At 39.1% G+C, this 15,612-nt stretch overlaps 1 protein-coding gene across 4 annotated transcripts in view; it reads left to right on the plus strand.

The window, feature by feature from the left end:
- Positions 1-15,612, plus strand: part of ADGRB3 (adhesion G protein-coupled receptor B3) — a 1,107,867-nt gene that overhangs the window by 883,501 nt on the left and 208,754 nt on the right. For all 4 annotated transcript variants that reach the window (XM_089681322.1, XM_089681321.1, XM_089681323.1 and 1 more), the window contains 2 exons: positions 7,683-7,809; positions 11,420-11,523. In XM_089681322.1, the coding sequence (XP_089537448.1) occupies positions 7,683-7,809; positions 11,420-11,523 (231 nt within the window). The remainder of the gene's footprint in view (positions 1-7,682; positions 7,810-11,419; positions 11,524-15,612) is intronic.

Here is a 15,612-nt window from a genome sequence, read left to right on the forward strand (position 1 = left end):
AGGGAGAGAAAGTGGAGGGATCATCTTTCCACTGGTCTCATGATCTTGCCTCCCCTCCCTGAGCCACATGATGTGCTGCACTAACTCCAAGCTGCACACTCTGCACTTGCACCGGAGTTTATTGTCACACACTTATAAATAGTATGCTACACTGAAATAAATAAATATATATATATATATATAGCAGTGCCTGATTTGCCAAATGGTCAACCCACCCCTGATCTTTACACTGAGTTGCACTCAGTGAGTGTACAGATATCAGTGTTATATATAGGTAATAGCACTCATTGTACAGATATCAGTGTTATATATAGGTAACAGCACTCACTAAGTGCTATTCCCTATATATTACACTGGTCTCTGTACACAGTGCTAGTACCTAATTACTTATATATAACACTGATATCTGTACACTGACTGCTATTACCTATATATAACATTTATAGTTATACACTGAGTGGTACTAGGATATGGGGAGAAGCACCTGGTGCATGGGCACTGGACAGACTGGCAGAGCAGAGTGACACTAACTGCTGGTCTGGTGATCACTGTGCTGTCAATGTCACTGACCTGCTGCAGGCTGACATAATACAGGTTTCTCCGAGTGACCAGTCCAGCTGGTGCTGTGCAGTACACTCTGCCCTCTCCAACTAAGTCCAACTAACTAGGACTCATTGACTTGACATCCCCTGTGGCAGGAATTGTGGCCCCTGCCCCTTTGCTGAGCTCTCCAGGTGGGGAAGTGGCCAGAGCAGCTGCTGCTGCCCTCATCCTCATGGCTCCACCATCCCTCTGAGCTGGCACCTGAGTCCTCTCCCAGCGCTGTATCAACCGCTGGTAGGGATCTCATTGTTCCTTGCCTCTTTTGGGCTTAACCTCCTATTTTCTGTATCATAATCCATTGGCACCTCCAAGGGAAGACTGAACCTCTCATGGGGCCCCCTTCTGTTCCCGGGCCCTCGGGCAGTGCCCGAATGTCTGAATAGTCAGTCCACCCCTGCTTTCAACAGTACAATTCCAAAGACCTTAGCAGGGGAACAGCAGGCTCAGGCATTTTCACAGAGGGTATTTTCTTAGGTTTATGTACATAGCACCTATCAACAGGTATCAATTTTGGCACTCCTGGTTGGCGAGGCTGTGGATGGTTTGGGGAAGAACAGGCGCTGTGAAGAAAGACACACATTTAAGCTAACACTACTGTGATTAGATTTTGCTCCAACTTTCAGTGCGATTATGTAGTGCAGCTTAAATGCTACTTGAATGTGGTGTGCATATTCTATGAGGCCAAAATCTAAAGTAGTACAGGAACCTTTTCCAAAATTGCACCATGCTGGGTACCATTGAAAACATTATGATTTCCATTGTTATGCGATTCTGTGGGACTCAAGTTGCATTTGAAATCACACTAGTGTGAAAAGAGTCCTAGATGTATTTTATTATGAATAGAAAATATATTTCATTGTTTGCAACTGCACCAATGGATACAGTTATAGTAAATGGGATGACTTGCTTTTAATAAACGCCTTGTGCTATAAGTTATTCAGAATGGACTGTTCTTCATATATTCATTGGTTCATATATTCACATATTTATTGATCACCCACAGTATGCTACATTAAAGAGATTGACCACCCTAAAGGTCGTCTTTGCCATGCAAATAAGATTCTCAGTGTTCAGCATCTTTTTTCTGGACAGAAAATGTGACACTGCTTACTGCCACAGGACCTTGGTTTATTTGAAAAAGACTAAATATCACACATATCAAATATATTTCCTGACATCCTCCTTTATCTGCACAGTCTGCACTTAGTTTTAGAATAACTGCTTTACTGTCATCTTACAGTACAATTTAAAAAGCATAAAGCAAAAACTAAGCCAACCATTTTACTATGTACATAGAGAGGGCCTTACTGAGGCTGTATTTATTCCTAATATCAGTCATAATCAGCAGTATAAGTTCTTATACTTTTAAGAATGCTATTTACATTCACTGCCCTCTCTAACTGTCTGCTTTGAATGCCAGGGACCTTGGTGACACTCAGTACTTCTAAACATGGGACGACATATGACACTGCTAGGATTTTGAAAGTCTTGGGGCACCCCTGGGCACTTCAAGCACAAGGACAATGAGGCATATGTTGCATGCTGCAGCAAACACCCGGTGTGGCCTCACTGCACTGACAGTTAAAGAGACATACTTAAATATAACCTGAGACTATTGATATGCACATGATATGCACAACACACATATGCCACAGTCCTTATACCCAGACAATGTCCTTTATTACTGTGCCACAAGTTCACAGACATATTGCATATGCTTTTCTGTACACAAAATATAGACATAGAACTAAAACTCTGAGTTTACCATTAAGAAGCACTTTGTTAAAATCATTAGGCATAACCAGGGGCAGACTGACAACTCATGGGGCCCCCGGGCAATAGGGGATCATGGGGCCCCCGTGTCCTTGCCCAAACTCAAAAAAGCTTATGAAAAAGGTACCTGGGGCATCTCATGGGGGCCCCTACTGACACCTGGCCCTCGGGCAGTGCCCGAGTTTCCAAATGGTCAGTCCGCCCCTCGGCATAACAACTTGAAAATGTTGAGACAATGTACAATTTGATCAGGAGTATGTAAATACGATCTAACATGTAGAGTGCAGTGCTTAGGAGTTTATGATAAACAGAGTGCAGCTATCATATGTATGCCATATACAGCCTAGCATACATAGTGCAGTGGTTAGGAGTATGTAATGTAAAGCCCAGCACGCAGAGTTCAGCAGTCAGGGTTATGTAATGTACAATCCAGAGTACCAAGTGCAGAGGCCATAAGTACAGTATATAAGATACAACAGAAAATGTTATTTACCGCACAACATACATAGTATGGTTGGGATATGCAATGCACACTGTAGATTACATAATGCTGACTGCTGCATTAGTATGCTGTCATGCATGGTATACTCCTGACCACTACCCCTATATGCTGTGCTATACAGTATATAATCATGATGCCTGCTGTCTTTACACAGGGCTGTATATTACATATTCCTAACCACTGCACTCTGTCAGCTGTACATTACATACTTCTGACTGCTGAACTCCCAACAAACAGCATGGTCCGGATTATGTAATGTATAGCCCAGTGTACGGAGTGAAATGGTCAGGAGAATGTAACACATAGTTCAGAATACAGAGTGCTGTGGCAAAGAGTATATAATTGTGCAGCCCGTCATTCAGAGTGCAGGGCTCAGGAATATGTAAAGTACAACCCATCATACAGACTGCAGTATTCAGGGGTAGAGCCCAGTGGCCATTAAAATGTAACATTTGACAGCATACAGTGCAACATACAGAACAGCTCTTCCAAGTATGTAATGTACAAAGTACATTACAAAATCATGACCACTTCATGTTGTATGCCTTGCCATACATTACATATTCTTGACCACTAAACTCTGTATGCTATGATGTCCTCCAGTAAATTTACCTCCCCCAAGCAAAAACCCCCTCTCCCTCAAGTAATCCCCTGTCCACATCTCACCTCTGCACCCCTTTCCATATCTTACTTCTGTGCCCTTTTAATTAAAACCCATCTCCATGCTTTTGCTCACATCTGCACTCCTACAGGTCACAACTGCAACCCTTGTCTACAGCTCACCCATATCCAAAGCTTTAACCTCAGCCACCCAGCACCAATAGCTCTTACCTTTGATATATCTTCCTCTTCATCCACAATGTTTACCACTGTACCCAACCCTCTGCCTCCTCACACAACTCTAGCCTCTGTACGCTCTAATCCATAGCATTCCCGTCTGCACCACCTTTCTTCATCCACAGCTCTCACACCCATTTTATTCACAGTTGCCGCTTCTGCAGTCAATCAGTATATACAAAATTGTTAAAATCCTCAATCGCTTTGTCCACAGCTCTCCTCTATCCATCCAATTGACCCACCTCAACAGCTTTCACCTGTGCACCCGGCACATCGCCATCGACAGCTGTCACCTCAGCACACCCAACCTCCTCCCTTCCTAAAATCCTGGGCTCACTACCTCTTGTTCCATAGAGAGGTCCAACAATTGCAGCACCTTTCTTATTGGGCAGTGACACCTGTCAGGCCTATTGAACATAGCTGAGGATGACGTTTGAGCACTTCACTTGGCCTTGTGCTACAGGTCAGGCTGTGGGCAGACTGGCAGATGGTGAAAGTAGCCTGCAATTGCCAAAGCAACACAAAAATTAAAGAATAAATTGTAGACAGTGGCAGCATCAGGACCTGGGGCACTCACCAACAGATGTGAAATGTGAGCTCTGGGTACAAGAACTAACGATGGCCTGCCTAAGCTTCCAAATGCCAGACCTGAGCATCGTTATGTGGGGAATGTCATTAGCCCTGTGTACACAGACCAATAGTTAGCTTTCAAAGAACATTCTACCTAGGGCTCCATCAGAAGAACAGGTCATCTGGGGACCACATGGAAAGGAATAATAATTGGGAGGAAAGGCTATGAAGTGGACTTGAATAAGCAGGTTTACTTTAAAGAAAACATGTATGAAGAAAAATACCTAGGATACCATCATGAACCTCTCCTTTTTAAAATGCAGTTTATCTATCTGTTGTTACTGATCCTTTGGCCCCAGTTCTGTCTATATCTATTACATAAAATCCTGCACAGTGTGCCTTATCATTTTTTCTGCGTTAGTGACTCAAATAGCCTTGAGGTCAGAGACAGCCAGGCAGCCAGCATTTTATAACAGATCAAAACAAATCATCAATTAATATTTTTCTCAATACAGATATAACTCGGAAATAGGTCATTTTACCTTACCCTGTGCTTCAAGTGCTCAATCAGGTTGTAAGGAATTGTTTGAATCCCCAAGACACCCCCCCCCCACACACACACACACAGACACACACAAACACGTTGGGGGAGATAGGTCAAACAATATACAATTTTTGTAATTCAATGTCCTTTAAATTTACATCAGAGCCTGCCTGATTGCACACAAATTGAAAGTGTTTAGGTTTGAACTCATATTATATTGTTTTGGTAAATCTAAAGGAAAATTGTACAATAAAATTATGTAATGTATGGCCAACCAAAGGCCTCTTTCAGATGGACGTTCCGATTGGGTCTGCCTGCTTTTCAGGGGGACCTGATTGGAACCTCCATTCTCTATGGAGTGGTGTGTGTAAACGGACATGTGTCCATTTACACCAGCCAACATCCAGTCTGACCTGATCTGCAAAAAAGGGACAGATGGGGAACTAATTCACCTTCTGTCCGTCGGATCGGGTCAGATGGAAACAGATAGGTGGTCCATTTTCATCCAACCACCCATTGAGGAGATCGAGCTGCTCTGTGTCTGCTCTGCAGCAGTGGAGCAGGCACAGAACTGTTATCAGTGGGGATCAGCAGAGAGATCCCCCTCTGAGCAAAGGGATCCGCTAAACGAGTCAGCCCCATCTGACCTTTACTAAAATGGATGCACACAGAATCTGGTGCAGCTGTGCATAGTAACCAATCAGGATCAGGTCAGATGAAAACAGATAGGTGGTCCATTTTCATCCAACCACCCATTGAGGAAATCGAGCTGCCCTGTGTCTGCTCTGCAGCAGTGGAGCAGACACAGACCTGTTATCAGTGGGGATCAGCAGAGAGATCCCCCTCTGAGCAAAGGGATCCACTAAATGGGTCTGCCCCATCTGACCTTTACTAAAATGGGTGCACACAGAATCTGGTGCAGCTGTGCATAGTAACCAATCAGCTTCCAGGTTTTATTGTCAAAGCTTAATTGAACAAGCTGAAGTTAGAAGCTGATTGGTTACTCTTCACAGCTGCACCAGATTCTGAGTGCTCCAGTTTTATCACCCAATATCACCCAATAAATGGCAATTTTGTAGTGAGCACAAGCCAGGGTGAAAATGACTCCAATTAGTAAATTGTCCCCATTATGCAAAGATGATAATAATAATCTGATTATAATATTTGTGCCATAAATGTAGTCACTATCACTGCAAGTAAGTAGCTCCGTATATAACAATAATAATCATAATAACAATCATAAAAAAAATAAACAAATAAAACCAGTTACAGCTTTGCTACTATTGTGTCGGTATCATGCACAGATAATGGTGTTTATTGGATTCACACATCTAACCCTCCTGATTTCTAAAAGAATGCTTGTTGTTCTAAGCCAGTCAATGTAGCTAAGAACTGATACCTTATCCTATGCTGATATTTAGTACCCACTGAGTAATTTTATCAGATTTTTTTTATATATATATATCTTTGCTGATTTCTTATCGATCTCCCTGAAGGATATTTGCTGAGTGTAAGGCTTGTTAGCTAAGTAGAAAGACAATACTGCAAGGTGTTAACCCCTTCGCCGCCAGGGGGCACAGCAACGTCTTCTCCGCAATGCATTGATACACTCAGCTGTAAATATTAAAGGCAAAGAATAAGAAAACATATTCTTCCCCTGAAAACAGGGATCGGTTGCTTATGCCAATGACAACCGTCCACACTGACAGCTGCAGGTGTAATATTCCACCGTCCAGATCAGCCTTGCAGTGCTCTATTTTACCCTGGATTGCTGTATTAAAGGATTGCTTCCATCAATGAAAAGACAAACACGAATGCAGCTTAAATACCATGTCCACGCTAAAGGTCTCAATTCACCAAGCTTTAACACAAGGAGCCATGTGACTGCCATTTCCCAATCTCAGCCGAAAATGACTGTCTTTTTTTTTTAATAATTAAATTCGTCTCCTCGTGTTAGCTTGGTGCATCAGCCCATGTACTTAGTATGGCTGCAGTGGAGGAGGGAGCGAGGGGGTTAATCCAGATGACTAAGTGGTGCCATGGCAGTCTTTGCATTGGTTGAATGCCGGGTGGCCTTGAGCTATTATTCCAGGAAAAGGAGGGGGGGGGGAAACAAAGGCGCATAGAAGGGGAAAAAAGGACATTTAACCCTTCGCTAAAGGATTGTGTTCAAACGATTTCATCAAAAGCTTCAAGGCTTTTTTTGTTGCCATCTCCCTCTGCATTTGTAGCCTAAATCGTCTCCGTCTTGCTCCCCTCCTCCCCTCCAGAGGTAAGGCGCAGGCAGTGTGGAGCAATCCGATGCTGCCCGTTTCCAGGGTGAAATCCATTCCACCCCCCCTTCTCCCTCCCTCCCTCTCTCCTCTTTCCGCCACCTCTCACATTCAGCCGCTTTTTAATTAATACAGCTAGAAAGGATTGAGGATTTAAGGGAAAGGGAAAAAAACTAAGAATACCGAGCTAAATAAAATACGTAGTGTTAAGTGAGGCTGAGGGTGCAGCAGGCATTGAGCAAGGAATAAACAGCTCCATATTTCTCAGTGCTATGAAACCAATGCTGCTGCTGCTGCTACTGCTGGAGGATTGTGCGGCTGCTGCTGGAGAGGGGCTGGCCAGAGCTGCGTTCAGCACCAGAGCGGGTGGACAGCTCCCTGCCCGCAGCCCCAGCACTGGAGCCCCTTCCTACACCAGCGACTAGACGTCGTCTCTGTGCTGGAAGAAGTAAACGCTGCTCTCCATTAGGCTGCGGCTTTCCCTTTTTTTTTTTTTTTTTACAATCGTGTCCTCCTTTTTATTTTTTTTTAATTAATCATCCAAGGATTAAGCTATTATCCTTTTTTTTTCTTTTCACAGGAACGACTCTTTGGGAACCTGGTCCACCCAGGGATGTAAAACTGTGCTCACCGATGCATCCCATACGAAATGCTTATGTGATCGTCTATCTACCTTCGCCATTTTGGCTCAGCAACCTAGAGAAATAGTAAGTAACAAAGGAGGGAGAGTGACTTTTAGGATGCGGCTGGGACATGTTAGGTGGGGAAGGGCTCCTTTTTTTTTTTTTGTAGGAAGAGGCTTTTTGTAACACAACATGCAACACGGATTTGTACACGTAGAGGATGGAGGAGATGTTTCCATGTTCAATTAGGGATGGTGTCTAGTGTGTGCTGCAATTCTTGGAGGTCTACATGGACCCAGATTGTAGGAGAACTGCTCACATGGGCTGGAGAAGTGGATGGCTGGCTGAAATGCATGGCTTTTGGTTTAATAGTCAGTATGGTAATGTGGTTTTGCCCGCACAGAGAAATACTATGTGAGGATAAGAACACACTGTATCCTGGCTATTGGAATGGGGAGCCTAGATTGCTTAATAGATTGCAGATATTCACTGGGCATCCTAGAGTGTGATTGTCTTACGTTTAATGACCGCTACCATTTAACCAGTGGAGCCACGACCATTTTTGTAATATATTTTACACTTAAAACTATGTAGTTATGTAACCTTTGGAGTCACACTCAATTTTGCAATATATTTTACACTTAAAACTATGTAGTTATGTAACCTTTGGAGTCACACTCAATTTTGCAATATATTTTACATTTAAAAGATATATTTCAAAAATGAGCGTGACTCAACTGGTTACATAGTTACATGTAGCTATATAACTATGTAACCAGTAGAGTCACGCTCATTTTTGGAATATATTGTACACTTAAAACTATATAGTTATGTAACCTTTGGAGTCACGCTCAATTTTACAATATATTTTACACTTAAAACTATGTAGTTATGTAACCTTTGGAGTCACACTCAATTTTGTAATATATTTTACACTTAAAAGATATATTTAAAAAATGAGCGTGACTCAACTGGTTACATAGTTACATGTAGCTATATAACTATGTAACCAGTAGAGTCACGCTTATTTTTGTAATATATTTTACACTTAAAACTATGTGGTTATGTAACCTTTGGAGTCACACTCAATTTTGCAATATATTTTACACTTAAAAGATATATTTCAAAAATGAGCGTGACTCAACTGGTTACATAGTTACATGTAGCTATATAACTATGTAACCAGTAGAGTCACGCTCATTTTTGTAATATATTGTACACTTAAAACTATGTAGTTATGTAACCTTTGGAGTCACGCTCATTTTTGCAATATATTTTACACTTAAAAGATATATTTCAAAAATGAGCGTGACTCGACTGGTTACATAGTTACATGTAGCTATATAACTATGTAACCAGTAGAGTCACGCTTATTTTTGTAATATATTTTACACTTAAAACTATGTGGTTATGTAACCTTTGGAGTCACACTCGTTTTTGTAATATATTTTACACTTAAAACTATGCGGCTATGTAATCGTGGGAGCCACGCTTGTTTTTGCAATATATTATACACTGAAAACTATGTGGCTATGTAAAAAGTGGAGTCACTCTCATTTTTGCAATATATTTTACACTTAAAAGATATATTGCAAAAATGAGAGTGGCACTACCGGTTACATAGTTACATGTAACTATTTAACTATGTAACCAGTGGAGTCACATTCTTTTTTGTAATATATTTTACGCTTAAAACTATGTGGCAATGTAACCAGTGGAGTCACATTCATTTTTACAATATATTTTACACTTAAAACTATGTGGCTACATAACTAGTGGAGTCACTCTCGTGTTTATAATACATTTTACACTTAAAAGATATATTGCAAAAATGAGTGAGACACTTCAGGTTACATAGTTACATGCAACTATGTAACTATGTAACCAGTGGAGTCACACTCATTTTTGTAATATTTTACACTTAAAACTATTAAAACTATGTTGCTATGAAAATATTGGAGCCACGCTCGTTTTTGCAATATATTTTACACTTAGAACTATGTGGCTATGTAACCATTGCAGCCACGCTCGTTTTTGCAATATATTTTACACTTAGAACTATGTGGCTATGTAACCATTGAAGCCACGCTCGTTTTTGCAATATATTTTACACATAAAAGATATATTGCAAAAACAAGCGTGACACTACTTGTTACATACTTACATGTAACGATGTAACTATTAGAGTCACACTTGTTTTTGCAATATATTTTACACTTAAAAGATATATTGCAAAAATGAGCATGGCACTACTGGTTACATAGTTACATGTAACTATGTAATCCGTGGAGTCACACTCATTTTTGCATTATATTTTATACCTAAAACGATGTGGCTATGTAACCATCGGAGTCACGCTAGTTTTTGCAATATATTTTACACTTAAAATGATGTGGCTAAGTAGCCAGTGGAGTTACACTCATTTGTGCAATATATTTTATGGTTAAAAAATATATTGCAAAAACCAGCATGACTCCATTGCCTACATGTAAATATATTACCAGTAGAGTCATGCTCATTTTTGCAATATTCACTTAAAATACATATTGGAAAAACGAGCATGATTCCACTGGTTGCATTGTTACATGTAACTATGTAACCAGTGGAGTCACGCTTGTGTCTTATTTATTTTACTTTTGATCATTTTTAAGAACAATTGCAGTGATTGTATAGAGCATTTTTTGTGGACAGTTTCACTATGAGTTTTATTCCATCTTCTGCTGTCACGTAAAATTCAGCATGCAAACTAATAACAGTACTCAGTGTGGCCTACAGTTTGTGGGCATAAGTGGCCTTAAGAATACCTAAAGGCACAACTTTTATTTTTAGATTAGGATAGAGCAATTTGGGATTAGAATATTTGTCTGGATATTATTGCTGTCCGTGTCCCTATCCTGACCATCATTATTAATCAGGAATGAAAGAGAGGTAATTCCAAAACTGTGAGTTGCTACCAAAACAGAAATAGCAGGAAAATCTTCCAATGGGAACACTTGTTTCTTTGACAGCTATCTAAGAGGAAGTTTCTCTTACTTTGGAAAGATAAACACTCACTTCCTGTTGAGTCTATAGGACAGGAAGTGAGGGGAAAATCTCCCTAATGAGACACAGATGACAAAAAAAATGACAGAGGGTTTAACCCTCCAATGCTTTATCCCCCCCAAAAAAAGTTATGGATTTAGAGGTACTTCAACCAACAACTGTAAAACATATACTTGTTGTTACTTGTTTTTGGTCTATGAAGACTGCAGAGACATTTGCCAATAGCTAAGTACTTGTTCTAACTTCTAGTAACTCGTTCTAATTTCTCAGCATTTTAATAAAGGGCATGGCAGGTCAATTCCGTCTACTCATGAAAGTTTAGTTCTGTCTCAGAGTTGCATTCATATTCTGTAACTTTAAATGGGCAACACTGAACATTACCTTTGGAAAAAAAGGAAAAAAATATATATGTTATACATATATCTTCAGTAACCATTATCAATCTAGTAATTAGTTACCTAAAACCATCTTTTCCTGCTTAGAGTGCTCTAAACATCTAACAGGTGAAATCTAGTTGGCTACTATGGGTTATGGCAGTTATTATCACTTCTCTTTGCATGCTTTACCAAATAGACTGCTTCCTATACAAATGAATAACAAATGGTGGACAATGCCAATTAACATTTTGCTTTACGTATGCTTCAATCTACAGATCATGGACTATTCAGGTACTCCTTCTGTCACCCTGATAATCGGCTGTGGTCTATCTTGTTTGGCCTTGATTACACTTGCAGTAGTGTATGCAGCATTATGGAGGTATATATCTGGTCTATTAGAATTTGATAAAGTAGATGTTTAAAGTTTAAAATCAATTATGAAAAAAACATGTTTTAGAAACAGGTATTGATTTCCTTTACGCAATACAGACATTTGCGCTACATCTACAAGTTGTAGAGTGTTTCTTTTAGAAATATTTTATAGGTACAATGTATACATAACATTTGATCAAAGTGATGTTACCTAAGCTCACTGGCTTTGATGTAGTGAAAAAAAAGAAACTGAGTTCTGTTACTTGAGACTAAACTGCCAAGGTAAGCAATACAAAAAGGTCTTTTGCATAGTTTTGCACAACCAGTTTCTGAGACAGTGACTTACTAGAGGTAAATTGGCTGTTCACTTTGCAAAAAATGCCCAGTCACATGCAAGGGACATTACAAAAAAAACAGCATTTTTGCTTGTACATCATTGAAGTCAGCAGAGCTTTCTCTCATTCACTAAACTGTCTGGTAGATTCCTTTGCAAAGTTCATCATCCCTTCCAAAGTGAACAGTTTCTTTGCTCTTAGAAAATAAGCATCACTATGTAATTTTTGCAGTATTGTCTAAATAAAGTATGCAGGACACTCTCTTTATTTATATTGGTCACTTAGCAAAATAAATATTTGCTTCCCAAATTACCACATAGAAGCAAAATCTTTTTTTCATTTTAAATTTCCATTACATATAATTGGGTGTTTAAAGGGAACACAGCCTTGCTTTACTTACTAAGCTTAGTGAACAAACATTTTTCAAAATCTCTACTTCTTTAGTAAATCAACCCTATTAAATGTGTTTTCAAGCATATTGGACCTAAGGAGGATGATTTACTAAAGAAAAACAGACTATGCACTTTGTAAGTGCAGTTGCTCCAGAGCTTAGCAAATGATGTGCAAGCAATTGTTGTTTTTTGGTTTCTTTCCATGTGATTGGGTAATCTTTGCAAAGGGAAGCTTTGACTAAGCTATGAATCAACTGCACTTGCAAAGTGCACTGTCTGTTTGCCTTTAGTAAATCAACCCCATGGTCTCAAGCATCACCGATAAAATTACATTTTAATAACAAAAAGCTTGCATATGAGTGGACTGCAGAAACAATATTGGAGTGTAACATTCTAAAACTATGAATGGTAATATTTGTAGTAGTTTTGAAAATTGTTAAGACAAAAACATTACTGTTGTTCCAAAAACAACATTGGGCTATAACATTTAAGTAATTACATATTCAAAACAAGTAGTAAATGAGTTCTTTTAAAGCCCTTACTGACTTCAGTAGATGCAGGCACTATGGAGCAATAACCTTTTTAGGTTTACAGCAGAAGCACTGGTTTTGAAGTCCTCTCAGCAGCTTAGTTAACCCTACTTGCCACTCTTAGAGCACCTGCTCTGTTCTTACGTCATCTGGAAGGTTAAGAATATGTAATATCCGGCTTCGCTTTAAGATCTGCTATTATTTCCTCACAGCCTCATGAGAGATTCACACTTGCATTGAAAAATGTCAAAGTCTGAAAGTTTAATTTTTTTGGTGAGTGTGTGAAAATAACATACGGAAAAATCACGGGTGGAAATAACAGCAGTTCTTAGCAAAGATACCTTGATGCATGATCAGATCTATGAAGGGGGACATAGAGCTTTGCTGATTGCACAGTTGTAACTGTGACTTGGGAGGTGCAGTGTTGAACAGCTTCAGAGAGGACAAAGCTTACATACATATACCAGTGGTCCTCTGCAGCCAGAGTATGAAGTTTTTTGCTGCTGCTGCAGATGAAAATATTATCAAAGGACAATTACACATTTAATAATTTATGTTTGATGGCCCCCCTTATTTATCTGTAGGATATAACAGTCAACATCACCTGAAATATACTGGGGTTGATTTGCTAAACCCGAAGAGTGCAAAATCTGGTGCATATATGCATAGAAACCAATCAGCTAACATGTTTTGTTGTCAAAGCTTAATTAAGCAAGCTGAAGTTTGAAGCTGATTGGCTACCATGCACAGCTGTACTATATTTTGCACTCTTCAGTTTTAGTAAATCAACCCCACTGTGTACCTTTAGGCCTGTTTTACATGGGCTTCAACTTGTATAATAGCAGTGTGAACAGCAAGCTTTGTTGAAGCTCTTAATGTACCATTCACATCCAGTTTGTAAACGCTGAACACAGAACCTAAAGGGAGTTTTGATTGCCACTTTAAACAAGCTACTAACAGGCTTCAGCACTTCAAGTGTTACTAATCCCACAACAGTAATATCAGTCTATATATGAAGTAAACCATGATTGTTATACTCACTGTGGAACCTAAGAGGTTAGTCCTCTGCATTGTGTAAAAAGGCTGTTTGACCATTTCTTCTCCGCCCCTCCTCTTGTTGAAATGACCACCTGATACAGACTGAATCCGTAGTCACAAGCACATGCTCAGTTTGGTGTGTATTGCTAGAGAGGTTTTTTTTTTCTTGGGAGAGTGCATGTGATCAGCACAGGGCCAATCAGCACTGTCCAGACAGAGGGTCAGGTCTTTCACATCCTCTTAGAGCAGAAAGAAAACTCCTCCTACAAACTTTAACCAGTGCTCTGTTGAAGTTACAATACTGCTCTAACTGCTGATGAGTAAAGGTATTTATCAGTTTATATTTACTAAAATAATTGTATTTCCATGTTGTGTGTACTGTGGGAGACCAGATATAGTGATTGCAGGGTCCTGGGTTTAGTATCACTTTTATGAAGCTTTATGAATACTTGCTGAAGCCTGCTAGTAGGTTGCTTAAAGTGGCAGTCAGCACTCCTATTAGGATCCGTATTTAACATTTGCAAACTGGAGTTAAATGGTACTTTAAACGTTTCAACAAAGATTGCTAAAAGCTCTGCATATGCTTTGTCAAAACTTGATTTTCACACTGCTGTTACACTATATTGAGCCTGTGTGAAACAGGCCTTACAAAGCAAAAGATGATATTATTCAATGTATATGTTTAGAGGGTACATTTAGGCACAAGCTTGAAGATGTTGTTGTTTATGAAGAACATTGGTTTGAACTATATGTTGCAGTTTGGGAAATAGCATTGTTCTGCCAGCTGTTTCCATCCACTATTGTTTCTATGTAAAGAATGATGTGTTTGGAAGACCTTGTCACACCATTCAGCTGTGAACCCACTGCACTATTTTGTTTCTTTTAAATGAGTTCCATCTAACTGGCTTGTGTAATCCCTTTTGAAATACAAACCAGCAATTACAACAGAAAAGAGAAAGCAGCTTTCTTATGGAACTTTAATATGCCAGAACAGCATGCTTTACTATGTACAGCTTCCTCAGGTTGCAGGAACTAATGTGACACAACACAATTATAATGCAGTGGTGAGTGACATTTGAACTAGAAAACAGTTCCACTTTTGTTTCAGAGGTCACCACTATACATTTGATGTTCTATTTTGCAAATATTATAATCAGTAAACTAAGAAAGTTGAAAAAAGGGAAATTTGGTTTTGATAGAAAGTTATGTTCTCATAATCATTATCAAATGTGCCCTGTGAATCCAGCCTGAATGACGTGTTAATATTCCTACTGCATTATTCATTTTTATTACATTTTGTTGCATTATTGTTACTTAGCCATATAAATAACCAGAAGGATAGCAAAATGTTTTTTTTAAACCAAGCTAAACCATAGCCAATGTATAATCCAGAATTCAGTATGCATCTGTAATATTTTCCATTTTATCCATTATTTTTTATGATGCACACAACTCAAAGTCCTGGCATAAAACTGAGGCTATTCTGTGTTTAGAAACCATTGTTGCAGAATGATAATATCTTTCAACCTTGATGTGATTGTGTGAAAAATATAATCAGTGGAGATAACGCCTGGCAGAAAGATTAATTTAATGCATTACTCTATATGTTGCCTATTTTATCTGATATATATATATATATATATATATATATATATATATATAGGCTTTACAAATATATATCAGATTTGTATTCTACACAGTTCTATTTGTAGGTCAAAACTATAGAGGAGTTATCTAATGAGTAAATACTGTACCATGATGATGTTTACACTGTGTTAAAATGATCTTCATAGAGTATGTG

This window comes from Staurois parvus, unplaced genomic scaffold (assembly GCF_062004578.1).
Source record: "Staurois parvus isolate SC_StPar_1 unplaced genomic scaffold, SC_StPar_1.0 ptg000264l, whole genome shotgun sequence".
NCBI lineage: Eukaryota > Metazoa > Chordata > Amphibia > Anura > Ranidae > Staurois > Staurois parvus.